The 16,721-nt window shown below is 36.5% G+C and overlaps 2 protein-coding genes across 5 annotated transcripts in view; both read left to right on the forward strand.

The window, feature by feature from the left end:
• Positions 1-10,542, forward strand: part of LOC127070597 (zinc finger protein 423 homolog) — a 50,891-nt gene extending 40,349 nt beyond the window's left edge. For all 4 annotated transcript variants that reach the window (XM_051008746.1, XM_051008748.1, XM_051008747.1 and 1 more), the window contains 6 exons: positions 1,135-1,373; positions 2,711-2,853; positions 5,798-7,532; positions 7,639-8,745; positions 8,821-9,045; positions 9,158-10,542. In XM_051008746.1, the coding sequence (XP_050864703.1) occupies positions 1,135-1,373; positions 2,711-2,853; positions 5,798-7,532; positions 7,639-8,745; positions 8,821-9,045; positions 9,158-9,562 (3,854 nt within the window). In that variant the 3' untranslated portion in view covers positions 9,563-10,542. The remainder of the gene's footprint in view (positions 1-1,134; positions 1,374-2,710; positions 2,854-5,797; positions 7,533-7,638; positions 8,746-8,820; positions 9,046-9,157) is intronic.
• A 302-nt stretch (positions 10,543-10,844) lies between these two features.
• Positions 10,845-15,673, forward strand: LOC127070820 (solute carrier family 12 member 9). The gene is made up of 10 exons (XM_051009301.1): positions 10,845-11,011; positions 11,273-11,552; positions 11,683-11,817; positions 11,906-12,243; positions 12,358-12,571; positions 12,640-12,909; positions 12,984-13,191; positions 13,314-14,111; positions 14,205-14,639; positions 14,725-15,673. The coding sequence occupies exons 2-10, from the start codon at positions 11,285-11,287 to the stop codon at positions 14,921-14,923; spliced, it is 2,865 nt and encodes a 954-aa protein (XP_050865258.1). The 5' UTR covers positions 10,845-11,011; positions 11,273-11,284; the 3' UTR covers positions 14,924-15,673.
• The last annotated feature ends 1,048 nt before the right edge of the window (positions 15,674-16,721 follow it).

Below are 16,721 nucleotides of genomic sequence, written 5' to 3' on the forward strand. Positions count from 1 at the left end.
GACGTGACAGTGAACGCGTTAAACGATTCTGGTGGCAACTGGATCAAGTTGCTGAGAAAATGATCTCTCATGGTTAACCATCTGAGAATCAAATTAGCAAGTATTAGACAAAGTGGCGCCTAAGAGAACAAGAAGCGAAAAGTAGGATAGATTAATAGCGTGGGTGGGCGGATGAGAGCCATTTGCTCGTAAAAAGAGAGAGAGAGAGAGATAGTCCGGATCTCCCTCCCTTTTCTTCTCCACCGTTTGGGTGGCTCGTGTCTTCTCGAGCTATTACATACACTCATTAGATACTCGCTCGTGCCACGACACGATGGAGACTGGATTCCGCAAAATCTCTTAAATCGACTCGTGGGTGTCCCGACAAATGAGGAAACGGCCAACTAGTCGAGTCATTTCCATCGTTTACGGAGGACCGTGTACGTATACATTGTTCTCGTCGTCGTCGTCGTCGTCATAGTCGACGGTGGGAGTCTCTCATTGACGATAATTATAAGCGATCCAAATCCAAGATGGCTTCGTCGTAAAATAGCGCGACGAATCTCTCCTACGCGAGATCTAGGATCCTAGTATCCTCTCTCTCTCTCTCCCTCCAACATCTTACAGTTATCTAATTAAAGTGAGCCAAGGAGAGAGAGAAAGAGAGAACGTAACGTCATGTAGGTACACCGAGATCAACTCAACAAGATCATCCTAGGAAAGAAATTAGAATAAATTCAATCCACGTATTAGATAAATAGATAGATATATACATATACAGTAGCTAGATCCGACAAACGCAAACGTATAGCAAAAGCGTCTTTTCTTTGACTCGCAAGAACCGCAGGATCTTAGAGGATAGTCTTTCTTAGCAAGGCTTGGGTTAATGGTACAAGTTTCACCGCGAGCTCGTTACGAAAACAATATAAAGGGACGTATAACGGCAAGGTAAGACTGCTCGAATATATACGCCTCGAGTTCGTAAGGTCGTTGATGAAACTGGTCTTTCTTACGACAATCGTAAACCTGTTCTGAAAAAAAAAGGGATCAGTTCTTGAGAGTTATTGCAAATTTGGTGGACACGTTTAAGCAAATGAAAAATCGATCGTTACAAACCTTCTGAAATTTTTAATCAAATCATTTTCCGATTCTCAGAGGCTTTGGGTACCGGAAGTTCCTCTTGGCATAGCGAAGATGGCGGACCAACTTCTCGAAGAGGAGGAGAAACACCATCTTCTTGTGCGACGCCAACTTCTGCGAGCTTTCCGTCGGAACCAGAGATCGACGGTGAAGTTGGAATTGGTGCCGACGGTAACAATCCAACTGCTCCTTATCCTTGCCAATTCTGTGATAGGACTTTCCCACGATTGAGTTATCTGAAAAAACATGAACAGGTAAGAAGAAGGTTCGAACGAAATACCAATAAATAGTTGGCAGGACGAAAGAGAGGAGAGAGAAGAAACATCGTTTATTTGGTATCCAAAAAAGAAAATGGACAAGACACGTGTCCACTTTGTACTCTTCTATTTTGCATGGCGGAGACATTAGCTCGTTCTTCCGCGTCCGAGTGGAGGGTCATCTTTAGGTTAAAATCTGTATCGTGTCTCATAACAGGTTGTACCGGTCAAGTTCTTCCTCCTGGTTCCTTGTCCAGGTGTGGTATCTCCCCTCTCCTCTCTCTCTCTCTCGAGTCGTCAGAAAAGATGGTACGACATGTACGCATGAAACGAACTTTGACAAGAGTATAGAAGATTTTCTGAAAAGTCGATTACATCAACCGTGTGTCCAATCGACTTTTGGATCCTTCCGAATGATGATAAAAAGAAAGATCCGTGAAGTTTGTAAAAAAAAAAAAAAAAAAAAAAAAAGAAAAAAACATGCGCTGGCTGGTCCGAAGTCGTGTCACCCAACCAGATCGGTATGACCGATATGATCCCACACGGGTTTACTTTTCTCCTTCTTTTCGTTGTTGCTTTCTCCCTTGCACAAGAAAGAGACAGAGATTATCAAGTGTTCGTCTCTCTTTCTCTCGCTCACTGGTCTGCTCACGAACAAGGCAGAGGTAAGCTCGGCACGTAGAGGACAACCGCTCGACTTTCGAGCAAGAGATCGTCGGCTCCTTTGAAGAGACAATCTCTCGACGAAGGGTGAAACGATAGCAAGTAGAGAGAGAGAGAGAAGGAGAGAGAGAGAGAGAGAGAGAGAGAGACCTCCTTCGATGGCGAGGACGAACCAAGCCGATTTTACGCCCAACGAAAAAAGATATCTTTCCGGATCGAGGATAGAAAAAAAGCGATCCATTGGCAAAATCGATTTTATACAGATCTTAACAATATGTTTTTTATTCTTCCTATAGCATAAAGGCTTTTGTTGATAGGATTTTTACAAAGTTTCATCGTGAATACTATCGAAAAAGGAAAAGAGAAAATTTTCTTTCTTCTCTTTCGTAGAGATCTATCTATCTTTTTCGATCTAAAAGAGAAGAGAAAAAGAAAGAAGAAAAAATTGATCTATAACGGATTCAACAATGAAACTAATCCAATTTCGATGGATATCTAATAGAAAACGATTGAAAATCGGAAACGAGATAAGGAGGAATCGCGTTAACGAATGTCATTGGTGTTATCCCAATGGACGAAAGGGGACATGATACCATAATACGAGATTAAGTGTAATGAGATAAAGACGGCTCTATGGTCGTTACAGTTTCCTATGACTTTTCTAATTGCAGAGCCACGGTGACCAAATGCCGTACAGATGTAGTTGGTGTTCGAGATTGTTCAAACATAAGCGGAGCAGAGATCGTCACGTGAAGCTGCACACGGGGGACAGGAGATATCGGTGTTCGCATTGCGAAGCAGCCTTTTCCAGGAGGTACGTACGATCCAATGAATTCTATGAGATCGTTTCTTTTTCCCGAGCTTGACGTGCGATATTAGCTCGTTGCTGCAGTATTAACAGCCCAGAGACACGTTACTGACCTAAACGCAAAATATTACTGACTTTTAGGCAAAAACAAAAAAAACGATTGATTCCTCCTATTATATTTCAAACGTATTGCGTATCTTGATTCTCTCGAAAAACTTTAAAAAAACTTGGACGGTGAAGTTAGAAGAAATGTTGGTGCGAGGCCCGAGGTCCCCGAGTGATAGCAGGGGACCGATCCAGCGGGTGACAAATGAATAATGATCGTAGGAGTGAGGTAGGAGTGAGACAGGACGGGTGGCATTAGTCAAGCTTACTCTCTTACATAGTTCTTTCTCTTTCCTATTTCCATTTCTCTCTCTCTCTCTCTAGACATGCAACCTTATTCCCAACTCGAATGCAGCATTGAGTCGTCTTCTCTCTCGTATTGAAATGCTAAGCTGACCGAGCAAACGAATAAGAGAGATAAAGAGAAAAGTTCCTCTCTCTCTCTCTCTCTCTCTCCCTTTCTCCAAGCAAACCTTCTGTCTCTTCTTCTTCTTCTTCTTCTTCTGTACGCTTACAAGTACCAGTGCGTGCGAAGAGACACGCGAGACGATCCTCTCTCTCTTTTTCTCTCTTCACGGGAGAGAGGACAGGTAGGCGCATAGGTGTTGCAGGACAACAGGTAGAACATTAGTCAAGTGCCTCGTTGCTGGCCGTCCTCTTTTACAACGACTCTTAAGTCGCTCTTGAGACTTTTTCTTCCTTTCTTCGAATGATTTCCATTTAGAACTTTTTGAAGGAATAGTTTCGATCGTTAGTCTACGTACTATATTTCCTCGATCACTGATACCTAACGTCCACCTAGACTCGAAATATTTCTCAGACCGCGGAATTTGAATATTTCTCGATATATCTACCTCGAGTGTATGTAATTTGTAGATAGATACAGATTCGAGATATATACACGTGTGATAAGGTCAAAATCGAGTGAAAAATCTCGGATCGGTAGGATCGATTCCTCCGAAAAAGTTCTAACAACGACTTACTATAACCTGTCAGTCGTTATTACGATCGGAGTCGCAAGATCTTTAGGGCACGTCTCTATTCGTCCTCCCACCTCTCTTTAGCAGACGGCTTGGGTGAGCCAACAAAAGGGTGAAAATCCCCGTGGTTCTCACGTGAAACCAACTCCATGGGGGATCTTAGAATACGATCGATGTTGTCACTTTCAAGATCATATCGATCTCTCGCACTTTCCTAGAATTATTTATACAAAAAATATCAAGAATTTTACGATCCAATTTCTTATCGATAAACTTTGATACTTTTTACGTATATACTTGAAGGAATTCTCAGGAAACTGTCTCGAATCAGGAATTACCTTTTTGTCAGTTAGGAATGCGGCTATACCAAAGAGAGTTCTTCAACTACTGCGTAGTTCTCAGGCTTCACTGGTAAGTCACGATCACGATTTTGACCCTGCGATCGATGGTACCGTTCTTCATTTTTCTTTTGCGACGAATCAAAACGAACGAAACGTAAGTCGAGGGACATAAAATGTTTTAAAAGTATCGATCTATGAATCGTTCTATACATCCTCCCTTTTTTTCCTAACGGATCTATGTACGGATCTACGTACGCATCATCGTTCTTTTTATGATATCACAGATTTCAAATAAAAGAAAGAAATCTTTTGGCAAGGCACATTGCGTCGCGATCAATATTACCGCATTAATAATTATCAATGATTATCACGCGCCTGATCTTTGCTCGAACGTGTGAGAAAAATCGATCTACGGATAGAAAATCACCGCGTGTCGTTTATTTCTTTCCTGTTTTTTCTTCTTTCTCTTTTTCCTTTTTTCCTTTTTCGTTTTTCCTTTTCTCCTCCCCGAGCGGAAAAAACGATACATCCGATAATAGAACAGCAAAGAGTAGCTCCAGCGATAATCCAAGTCGATGAATTATTCAGACGTAAAGTGCAAGAGTAAATTTGCCGTCTGTCTTCGTTCCGAAGAGAATCGAGACACTGACCGGTTGGTCCAACGGGTGACCTCACCTTATACGGATTTAGTTTTCCACCTCTCCACGATGATGAATTATTCATACTGCTGGTGGTTTATTCTCTCGAAAATTGCTGACCTGTCACCTCTTTTAGCAGCTACGAAAAAATCTGAGAGTATGCGGAGCGTATATATCTACTTAACCCTATATCTTGATACTTTTGTATATCGAGATTCACTTTATTAACTAATGAAAAGATATTTTCAAGCTTACCCGCGACGTCTATCAATTAACAGAAACCGAATATCCGTTCTCTTTTTATAAAAGACTTCCCTGAACGTTCGTTTGACTAATTTTTTCGAGAGACTGTAGAATGAAAGAGAGAGAAGAAAAAGAAGACGAACGCTTGCTCGTAGGTGGACACTTTAAAATAGAATTTTCATAGCACCTGTATCGTTGATTTACAGTTTCAAGGATATTTCAGATCGCGCACAGGATACACTCGTTGATAAGTCTTGACGTCGATTAATTCGATCCTAGTGACTTGCTACGCTTAACAGGAAATTCGATTTCCTGAATAATATTCCTTTCCCCGTGGTAACGGATATAACTATGACAGTTATGCGATGCTTCGAGAGAGAGAGAGTGGGTGGGGGGGAGTGACAGTGAATTAATTGGGAAGATTTAGAGGGTAAATTCTTTTCTTTGAAAGCAGAAATCTCCCTATTCCGAATTCGAATGAAAATCTCGTTGCTGCGTTTAAACGAAGGAAAATTCCGAGCTACGTTTAAATCTCTCTACGATCTGATCTCCTCCGTTTAAAACGATACCAAATGCTAGTTGTAGCAGTAGTGGTGGTATTTCCAAATACATTAATAATCGTATTCCATATATTTTGTCGCAGCGATCATTTGAAAATACATATGAAAACTCACGACACGCAAAAGCCGTACCAGTGTACGGCATGTTCGAGAGGATACAATACGGCAGCCGCATTGACTTCTCACATGCAATCGCACAAGAAACATCACCAAGGAACGAGCAACAATGGCAACAAGCTTCAAGATTCGGATTATGGTAGAAGGAGCGTCTCTTCTCACAGTACGTCCTCTCCACCGGTGCCAAGTTCGCCTTCGCCTTCGTTGAACTTGAGTTTAAATCCGAAAAATACTTTGAAGGCACCGCTGGGAACTTCTTGCAGTGCCTCGACAACGCCGATACTAAATTCCCCTTTGAAATTGGCTTGCATGTATTGCACCAGAGATTCGTTCAGTTGTATGCAACAACTGCAAATGCACGTGCACACGATGCACCAAGCGATTCTAAGCGGAGAAAATCTTGTCGTAACACCGTCTCCGAGTAGAACGACCGATTCGGTCGTTGATTGTTCTCGCGACAAGCTATTGGATCGATCCGACGGCATTTCGAAGGATCAAGAGAAAAAGTACGAGGAAAGATCGACGGAGAAGGATTATAAAAATACTTTTACGTGTTACCAATGTACCATGAAGTTCTCTAGTTTGGCCACGTTGAGAGATCATTTGATCTCTATACATAGAACCGATGCCTTTGGTACGTCCTTGATAATGTGCCCTCTCTGCGGTATCCCATGTAGCTCCGCAGCGGCTTACGCCGAGCATTACGTTCTTCAGCATTGTGAGAACCGTCGAATAGCACCGCAAAATCCTCAAGAATACATGGATCCTAAATTAAATGGAGTCTACGATACGAAAAGTATGAGATTACAGAAGAATAGAGAAGCATCTATTATAGAACCGGCCGATCTAACCAGCAAACACGTCAAGTCGTCTGAAAGCAACTACACGTCTAGTACGCTCCTTTGCGGCCAATGCGGCGCGGCTCTGAAGGATTTCGAATCTTTCCGAGAACATCTTGCTAGACATTTGCAAGCTGACCATCGAAACGAAGCTGCGAGATTTCTCTGTCCGAAGTGCGAAACGAGTTTCCAGGACAGGGAAGACATGCTGGCGCATTTGACGAAACATTATTTGGGCCAAATTAGTAAGGAGTACGCTTGTTCCGCTTGTAAGAAGTTATATCCACATCCCGATCTACTTCAGAGGCACCTTTTAGACAGTCATGCTCATCATCTTTACCGATGCGCACTCTGCAGAGATACCTTCGACTCTAGGGTAGCGATTCAAGTACATTTCGCTGTCAAACACAGCCAAGAATGTAGAATATACAGGTGTAACGCTTGCACGGCACCAAATAACGAGAATTCGCCTGGAAATGCGCCTGGCGAAGGTCGGAGCTTCTTCAGAAGCGAGGGCGAAATGGCCAATCACGTCAGAAACGTTCACGCGCCACCGGCGCTGGCGAACAATAGTCCAGTCGCGAGGAGTCCAGCGTCCACCCCGGGAATGACGGTCAATTCCGGACCGAGATGCGTCTTTTGCGGTATCTACTGTGGCTCCGAACTCGAACTACAGCTCCATTTGGCGAGCCACTCGACCAGCCTTTACAGATGTCCTATTTGCAGAGAAGGTTTCGCCGTTGAATTCTTATTGGACAGGCATATCGCTCAAGTACATCATGCTGGCGAACATCAAATAAACGCGCGAAGTAATCCACGAGAAAATGGACGGCTTCATCGTCAGCCTAGATCTCAAGAAGAGGTGAGTGGGTTTCTTTAAAAGACAAATTCTTCTGCGAATTTTTTTAGCACGTTTTAATCGTATTCCATTTGTTCGTATTCTTCGTCCGTTCGTTCGCACGTTATAGGTAAAGTCGCAGAAGAGAGGACGTTCTCCGGCCTCGAGCAACAACAATTCTTTGAACCAACGTGACAATAACAACAAAAGGCCAAATTTCGGTGTATCGGGAGGACAACAATGTGAGCTATGCGAGCGTGGTGAATTCGCAAACGAGGCTGAACTACAAGCTCACAAAAAGTTAGCTCACGCATCGTCGAAAGTTCCGAGCAAAAGTTCTTCGTCGAGTGTGAGCATGACTTGTGCTTATTGCGGGGAGGTCTGTCGATCAAGAAACGAATTGGAATCTCATATGAGAATGCAACATACCTCGAGCGAGCCTGGCGGCCGACATAAGTGTAATATCTGTGACGAAGTCTGTCCCTCGGGCGCGATTTTAGCCGAGCATAAGCTCCAGAAACACTGCAAGATTCAATTGAGCGACACTTGCGTCGTTTGTCGTGGAAATTTGACAACCGAAGCGTTATTCCTCGAGCACGTACAAAGACACAGCTTGGAGAACGTGGATCCTCAACAAAGACTGGACAATTCTTTACCTCATCTTCCAGCGCCGTGCGTCGTTTGCAGGCAAACTCTTATCAGCGATTTGGAGTGTCGCCTTCATGCTCGACATCACCTTAGAACATCCACCAGCTCTCCGAATACGAGTTCTAGTCCAAGTCCCAAACAAAAGCCCCTCAATCCAAGTTGTTGCCTTTGCCTACGAGAATTCTCTACCGAAGATTTCGTCAATCTTCCTCCTAATCACTTCAGCGGAGGGCAATCTCTCAAGGTCTGCAAATCTTGCTACGTCAGATATTCCCAAGGTCTACCGATATTGAGCTCACCTTACGAACATGCTCGCGGTATTAACAACAAGTGCGAACGTTCGTGGATCGCGGATAAGGATCTTCAATGGGATGGCTCCGGAGATAGATGGGATTCCGATCGTGGTTTTAAAACCGAAGAACGTTCTTCGATCAATGATCAACGCGCTGATCCCAAGTGTGATACCAAAAGATGCCAAGAGTGTGGGGTGAAGTTTGAAGATCCCGAGGAAGCGGAAAAACATAAGATCGCTCTACATAACAAAACGCACGACAGTGGCTCCAATACTTACACGTGCATACAATGCCAGGTGACTACATTTTTATCTGGAACGTATTCTTATTGGAAATATTAAAATAATCCTCTTCTTATCCTCAATTTCCAGATGTCATTTCCGAGCGAGGCTATGATCCAGCAACATGTGACGAAAGAACACTTAGAAGCGTCAGGAAAAGGAGCCGTTGATACCTTGAGATGCCACTTGTGCATATTCGAGGCGAATAGTCCTCTCCAATTGCAGAGTCATTTGATAGAGCATACATTTGCCGGATGTGCCGCTCTCAATTGTTACATCTGTCAAGCTCTTTTCACTGTGCCCATTGCTCTTCAGGTATACCTTTTAATAATTCAAAGCGCAAAGTACCATTGCCCGTATCTGATGCTTGCCCCTCTATTCGTGATAGTATTAATAAGAGCGTTCTTTAACTGCTTCCCGATTACAGAATCATATGTTGCAAGAACATGGCTTAAATGCACGACCTTACGATTGTTCGAAATGTACCTCCAAGTTCTTTTTCAAAGCTGAATTAGATCATCATGTATTGATGTTTCATCGTGTCGACGAAAATTCTGCATTGCCTGAAACGGTAAAAGAGATGTCACAAACGAAAAACCAAATTAACAGCGAGGATCGTAAGTTCGATGAAAGTGTTACGATAAAAGAAGAATTATTGCAAGGAACCGAAGAGGAAGAAGACCAACAAGAGGAAGAGGGAGAGGAAGAAGAAGTTAACGTAGATGGACAAATTGAACAAGAAAGGTTGGATAAAGAGGAATCGGAGCAAAAGAGGACAGCTTTGAAGATTGAAGTCGATAAACAGATAGAGTCTGAAAAGGGGGAGACGTGATTCCTTAAATTAGGAGATAAAATTTGTTGACCACGTAAAGTGATTGTAACAAAAAAACAGTTTTCTTTTCTTTTTTTCTTCTTTTTCCTTTTCTTTCTCTTTCTCATTTTTCTTTTGATTACATATGCGCGTATGTATCTCTATTCTTATCATTTTGCTGATAAACCTAATAACAAATAGGAAACATTCCTTTTTCTCGATAATATTTTACATGTATTTAAGACAATCTATTTACAAGAAATATACTGTTGCTAAAAGATTGTAACGTACGTTACGTATCTTGTTATTATTAAAATAATCATATTATACACGTAAACTTTATATAATGAGAAATTTCATTTTGTTTTAAAAATATAATAACGTACTTTAGAGATATCTACTGAGAGAATTCTTCTCACCCAAGTCGTTACGTTTAATATTAATGTTATATGACATGTAACATAAGGCTTACAAAAACTTTACGTTATATTTGGGAATATGTAATTATCTTTATTGCGTTAAGTTTAAAAATGCTCGTGTTAACGGTTGTAAAACACATTGATTGTTATCATTAATGTTTTATCGAAATGATTTGTTTCTTGTTGCTTTCATCCTGATTTACATACACATAGTATTAATTGTACTAGGATAAAATACAATGTGTATAAATTATTAATACACAGTTATCATATACCCAACGCACACCTCAGCTGTAATATAAAATACATTTCAATTTTCTCTGCTAAAGTCGAAAATTCTATAGTAGAGGAAGATTATGCCATAGTCTCTATATATAATCTGTATATATACGTATTATTGGCAAATATATTAAGAAAGCTCTTTCAATTTGTCAATAACGTAAATCATCAAATGAGTGGTATTTACGATTAAGAAAATGCAATAACCTGTCCAGTAAATTTAGAAAGTTCAATAAGGTAGATCTATTGCAAAAATAAATCATTGTTTTCAATCTTATGCGCCATAATAAATATTGATCTAATCATTTGTTGATTCAATGTCTTTAAAAGAAGAAAATAAAAAAAGAGTACTATTATACGTTCAACTTCCTTTTTTTTTGTGTCTGTATTTTATTCTTATAATCGTTAATACAGTGTTCGATTTTCTCTCTTATCGACATTTACCGATCGATTATCGTTTTTTTAGTTTTATACATTGTCGATAAAATAAAGCGTTATCCGAAAATGATAAAGAAGGAAACTAGACACCGACAGAACGTTCTATAGAATAAAAAAAATACGAATAAAAATGACCATTACGTGTTGCATCTATGTTATTTATCGTCCATGATTAAAAGAAAAAGCGATACCTATTTTTTGGAACGAGTTTATTAACCTCAAACATCTATTTGTTTGACATGACGTTTCAATGCATGACGTTATAACTTAGTGACTAATTGAATTGTGATTGTCTATAATTTTATACTTTATTATGCAAAGGACAAGGAATTAAGTGAGTTATCCATATTTAAATATATAAATAGAAAACTAATCCTTTTTATTATTTTATAAACTTATATGGAAATAAAATTTCATCGACGTTACGTTTGTTATTTAATGAAGTAATATATACGATATAAATACACACGCATGCACACACACACACACACAGCGATATGTATATATCGCTTTAATTCAATTTATATAATTGTTTTATACGTATAGTAAAATATTTTCTATGTATAACAATTGATTCTAATTGTTATCTTTAAAGAAAACTGGCAATATGATTGCACCAGAGATTGGTTCTACAAATGCTGAACCTGTACACGTAAGAATTACAAGTGAAAAAGCACCATTGATTAGTAGCAGAAATGTATTTCAAAGACTTAGCAGTATGTTTAAATTCGGTAAAACATCACGTACTGATGGAGAAGGATATGTTGAATTTGGTAGTCTCGGTGTTGATAGTACACGTACGTTAGGAACTTTCGCGGGTGTATTCAGTCCTGTCACACTATCCATGTTCAGTGCCTTAGTTTTCATACGTATGGGTAAGGTTAAGATATAAATATTTACTATTTAAATATAAAATACTATAAATATATCTTTATATTATTAGTTTAGACTTCAGACATTAAAAATTTGATACTGTTTAACATTGTGATATATCATATATTGCAGGTTATATCGTGGGAAACGCAGGATTATTTGTAACTCTAATACAATTCATCATTGCTTATGGAATACTACTCTTTACTGTTGCATCTGTTTGTGCTATATCGACAAACGGAGCGGTGGAAGGAGGTGGCGCATATTGTATCCTTGCATTGTATACGACGTACAAATTTTATCCGTATTTCTAAATAAGTGTATATTTTTCTAAATTATTCTATACGTTATATAGTTATGATCAGTCGTACATTAGGACCTGAATTCGGTGGTTCCATTGGTACATTATTTTTCATGGCAAATATTGTATCGAGTGCACTTTGCATCTCTGGTTGTGCCGAAGGCTTAGTAGAGAATTTTGGTCCCTCTGGATATCTAGTTGGAAAAAATGCATTCATACCAGATGGTCGATGGTGGCGATTTCTCTATTGTTCGTTGTTAAATACAGCCAATCTTTTGGTTTGTCTAATTGGAGCTACTATGTTTGCAAAGACTAGTGTTGCCATTCTAGCAGTCGTTTGCATTTGTCTTGGAAGTGTTTTCTTAAGTTTTTTAGTAGGAGGTCCTATGGAGGTCAGATTACTAGTATAATAATAACTATAACATTAATAATGATTTTAGTTTTTAGTGTCTTAAGAATATATAAAAAAATATTAATTACATACGTATATATACATTTATATATAGATACCAATACCAGATGCAAATACATTAGTACAAAATGCTACTGAACATGCGAATGGATCATATACAGGACTTTTGTCTTCCACCCTTGCGAATAATTTATATTCCAATTATAGTGCTGATTATACGAGCCCTGGTACAATGACTGATTTTGCTAGTGTATTTGGCGTACTCTTCAGTGGTGTAACAGGCATTATGGCTGGAGCAAATATGAGTGGTAAATATCGTCAAAATTTCTTACGTTATAATCGTATGTTTGATAATTACTTTAACATTCAATCGTAGGTGAATTGAAAAATCCTGGAACAAATATCCCACGTGGAACGTTATCAGCAGTATTATTTACTTTTCTATGTTATATATTACTATCTATTTTGACAGCTGCGACTACAAGTCGTTTTTTACTACAAAATAACTTTATGTATATGATGCCAATAAATATTTGGCCGCCATTCGTTACTGTTGGTATATTGACAGCAACATTCAGTGCTGGTTTGAGTAACTTAATTGGTTCGAGCAGAGTATTAGAAGCATTAGCAAAAGATAATGTATTTGGTAAATGATCAAGTTATATACTTCACAGGTATTAAGAAACTTTCACATCATTCTTGCATAAATCTTTTGTTTAGGTTCAGGATTAAATTTTATCATACAAGGCACATGGCAAGGAAATCCAATAGCTGCAGTATTTACATCATGGAGTCTTGTACAAATAATCTTACTTGTTGGTTCCTTGAATACAATTGCTCAAATCAATTCAGTATTATTTCTTTTAAGTTATTTAGCAACTAATTTAGCCTGCCTTGGACTTGAACTTGCAAGTGCACCAAATTTCAGGTAAGCACTTTACATTCTTATAAAAATCTATACTTATCTATGAAAAAAAAAAAAGAAAAAAGAAAAAGAAAAAAAAAGCAATTTTATATAATAAACTTTATCAATATTTAACATAATTGCAGACCAACATTTAATTATTTTACATGGCATACTGCTACTATAGGTCTCCTTGGGACATTAATTATGATGTTTGTAATAAACAGTATTTACGCATCGAGCAGTATAATATTATGTTTAATTTTAATAATCGTACTACATTTATTTTCACCAAGTAAAAATGCGCCATGGGGTAGTATATCGCAAGCATTAATATTTCATCAAGTGAGAAAATATTTATTAATGTTAGACTCTCGCAAAGACCATGTTAAATTTTGGAGACCGCAAATGCTTTTGATGGTTGCTTCACCAAGATCTGCATGTCCTCTTATAGATTTTGTAAACGATTTGAAGAAAGGAGGATTATATGTTATAGGACATGTAAAAATTGGAGATTTTACTGGACAGAATACTGATCCAACGATAGAAGAATATCCTCACTGGTTGAGTTTAGTCGATCATATGAAAGTGAAAGCATTCGTAGAGCTAACAGTTACAAAAACAGTCCGTGAAGGATTACATCATTTAATAAGAATATCTGGAATGGGTGCAATGAAACCAAATACAATTATTCTTGGCTTTTATGATGAAGAAACACCAAGAAATTTTTTCACCGATTCTCAATATTCAACTGCAGTATTTGAGAATACCAGCGAAAACATCGGAGTTTCTAACAATCTTATATTTCCATTAAGGCAAAACGGTACAGAGAAAAATGTGGATCCAGTACAATATGTAGGAATGTGTTCAGACGTTTTAAGAATGAAAAAAAACTTGTGTTTATGCAGAAATTTTTACTTACTTGATAAGTCACAGATTTCGAAGTAAGTTACATGCGTTATTAGATATTTGACAAAGTATTATAAATAGATGTATCTCGCATTATTATTATTATATAATATAATATAACTTTGCAGAAATTCAAATCTTAAATACATCGATGTGTGGCCAGTGAACTTCTTCCAACCATCCGATCAAGATCCATTCGATACAACTTCGTTATTTATGCTTCAACTAGCATGCATTATAAATATGGTTCCTGTGTGGAAAAATTTACATCTTAGAGTATTCCATTGTGAAATTGCAGACAGTAGTAGTACAAGTTTAAGCATTTCAGAATCACAAAGTTCTATCACTGAATTTCCCAAGGTCTCAAACGAGCATAAAATAAAAAAATTATTAAATGTTTTGAGGATCTCGGCATCGATTAAGAAAATTCCTAATTGGGGAGCACAAGTAAGTGGTCTAAAGGGCAGATCTCTTATCGAGCCAAAGTTGGATACACAGTATGAGACAGGTACTGAAAATGTGGATAATACGTTAAGTAATGTCTCCAAAACTTATATATCAAGGTGATTATATAAAATGTACATGATAAAAAATTTTCTTTTATATGATAATTAAGGTCTTTAAAGTATTTACATTTATGAATTTCAGTGTTAACCAGTTAATTAAACAACATTCCAGTCAAACGGCAACAACTTTTATATATTTACCAGCACCACCTATATCTAATACATGGGATGAAAATATTATGTATCGACAATACCTCCAATTATTAACAGAATTGACTATGAATTTACCACCTATAGTTTTAGTACATGGCGTCAGTGCTGTTACATCAACAACTTTGTAACAATATCAAAGCATAGAAAGAAAAAATTAATATCATCTTGCTTTGATAAATAATAGTATCATTTTACGATTATATATTTATGCTTTAAATTATTGTAATAACTATATTATAGTTTAATTAATTGATTTATTATAATTGATGCACAAAATGATAAATAATGTTATCCGATATAAATGTATTTAATGATTCAAAAATGATCTTATTTAAATAGTAATATAATTTCATTAAGAGCAATAAGTATTTTTTAAGCTTTACGAAAATAGTAATAATATTCTTTACATTCGTAACTAAATTTTAATTTACTGACATCATGTGACTTATATTACTGTGATAAATTTATTCTATAAAATATTTTCCGTATAAGAATATTTTTGAAATCTGTAAAAGATACATTTATCAGAGATTAATCATGTACCTATCTTAATATATTTCATATACAAAAATATATGGGTTTACATTTTTTACTGTATTTTCAATCAATTGGAATAAATAAAAGCAGTATGAAAAATTATCAAAAGGATGGAAATCCTTAGAAATCATTGGATATCGTTTAAAGATGTTTGGCATCATTTATGTCATTATAAAGTACACAATTATTCTCTAAAATAATACTTTAAGTTAAATTCTATTATATTATACTACATGGCATTACGTTGTATTACGTTGCATTACATAAATTATATATTTTATTATATTGTATTATATTATATTATATTATACAATTTATATGATACAGCGAATATCTGTATAATTATCAAATACAATGTATTTTTTTATATATCACTTAAAGAAAATAAAAATTAAAAAATTTAATGAAAATAAAAAGCCAACGTTTTTTACATTAAATCCTTCCATTTCTCCCATCCGGCAAATATCTTTGTCAAATTATTCATCCGATAGAAAATTCTAAAATAAAAGTATGATAAATAAATAAATGGCAATATTTATCAACTGAAATAATATCTTCTGAACTGATATTTGCAGAAGTCACGAGATAAATAAGAGAAATTGGTTAAAAAAAGATATAATATTTCAAAAAGATTTCACACATTATGAGATCCTGATACATAATTTTTAATTTATCAATACTTCGGAATTTCCAAAAAATAGCTCTTGATACGAATCAGTATTATATAAATATATTTCAATTAATTTACGATTAATGAATACTATCTTTATAACATTTATATAAAAAAGCTTTTATTATACATATATATATATATATATATATAATCTGTATTTTAATAAAATTTGATACTGGGTACATTCTATACTATTAAACGAGCAATTTTTGTATATTTATCAATTTTATCTTTAACGCAATTCTAAAAATTTTTATGTACTTGGGTAAATCTAGCATTCTCTTTGCCAATTAGTGGCAAGAAAGTGAATTCAAGATAAAAGTACTAGTTTTTAAAATAAAATTGACAAATATGAAATAATTTACCTTCAAAAAAGCTAACCTGTTACATACAAATATTACTGTCTATCACATAACATATTATTGTAACATTAGCATGAAATAAGAAATAATATACGACTGATAAAACGGAAAATTTATTTTTACATAATATAATATAAATATATAATGTGACAAAACTTAGTTATTAATAAAACGACAAATTTAAATTACTAATCCTTAAAGTATTATTGTAATAAATAAACATATCTTATAATTACGTATGTATTCTTTTTGATGGTATTGCAGACTGCATTGATTTATTTCCACAACAATTATAAAAATGATGTCAAATTTCAATCCATCGCATTTTAATAATGTAAGCTTCTTTTATGTAAT

Source organism: Vespula vulgaris, chromosome 19 (genome assembly GCF_905475345.1).
Source record: "Vespula vulgaris chromosome 19, iyVesVulg1.1, whole genome shotgun sequence".
In the NCBI taxonomy this organism is placed as follows: Eukaryota; Metazoa; Arthropoda; class Insecta; order Hymenoptera; family Vespidae; genus Vespula; species Vespula vulgaris.

Coding starts and splice junctions, on each gene's coding strand:
- LOC127070820 (XM_051009301.1), top strand. CDS start 11,285: ATGATTGCACCAGAGATTGGTTCTACAAATGCTGAACCTGTACACGTA. Junction 11,818..11,905: donor GGAAGGAGGTGGCGCATATT/GTATCCTTGCAT, acceptor TACGTTATATAG/TTATGATCAGTCGTACATTA. Junction 13,192..13,313: donor GCAAGTGCACCAAATTTCAG/GTAAGCACTTTA, acceptor ACATAATTGCAG/ACCAACATTTAATTATTTTA.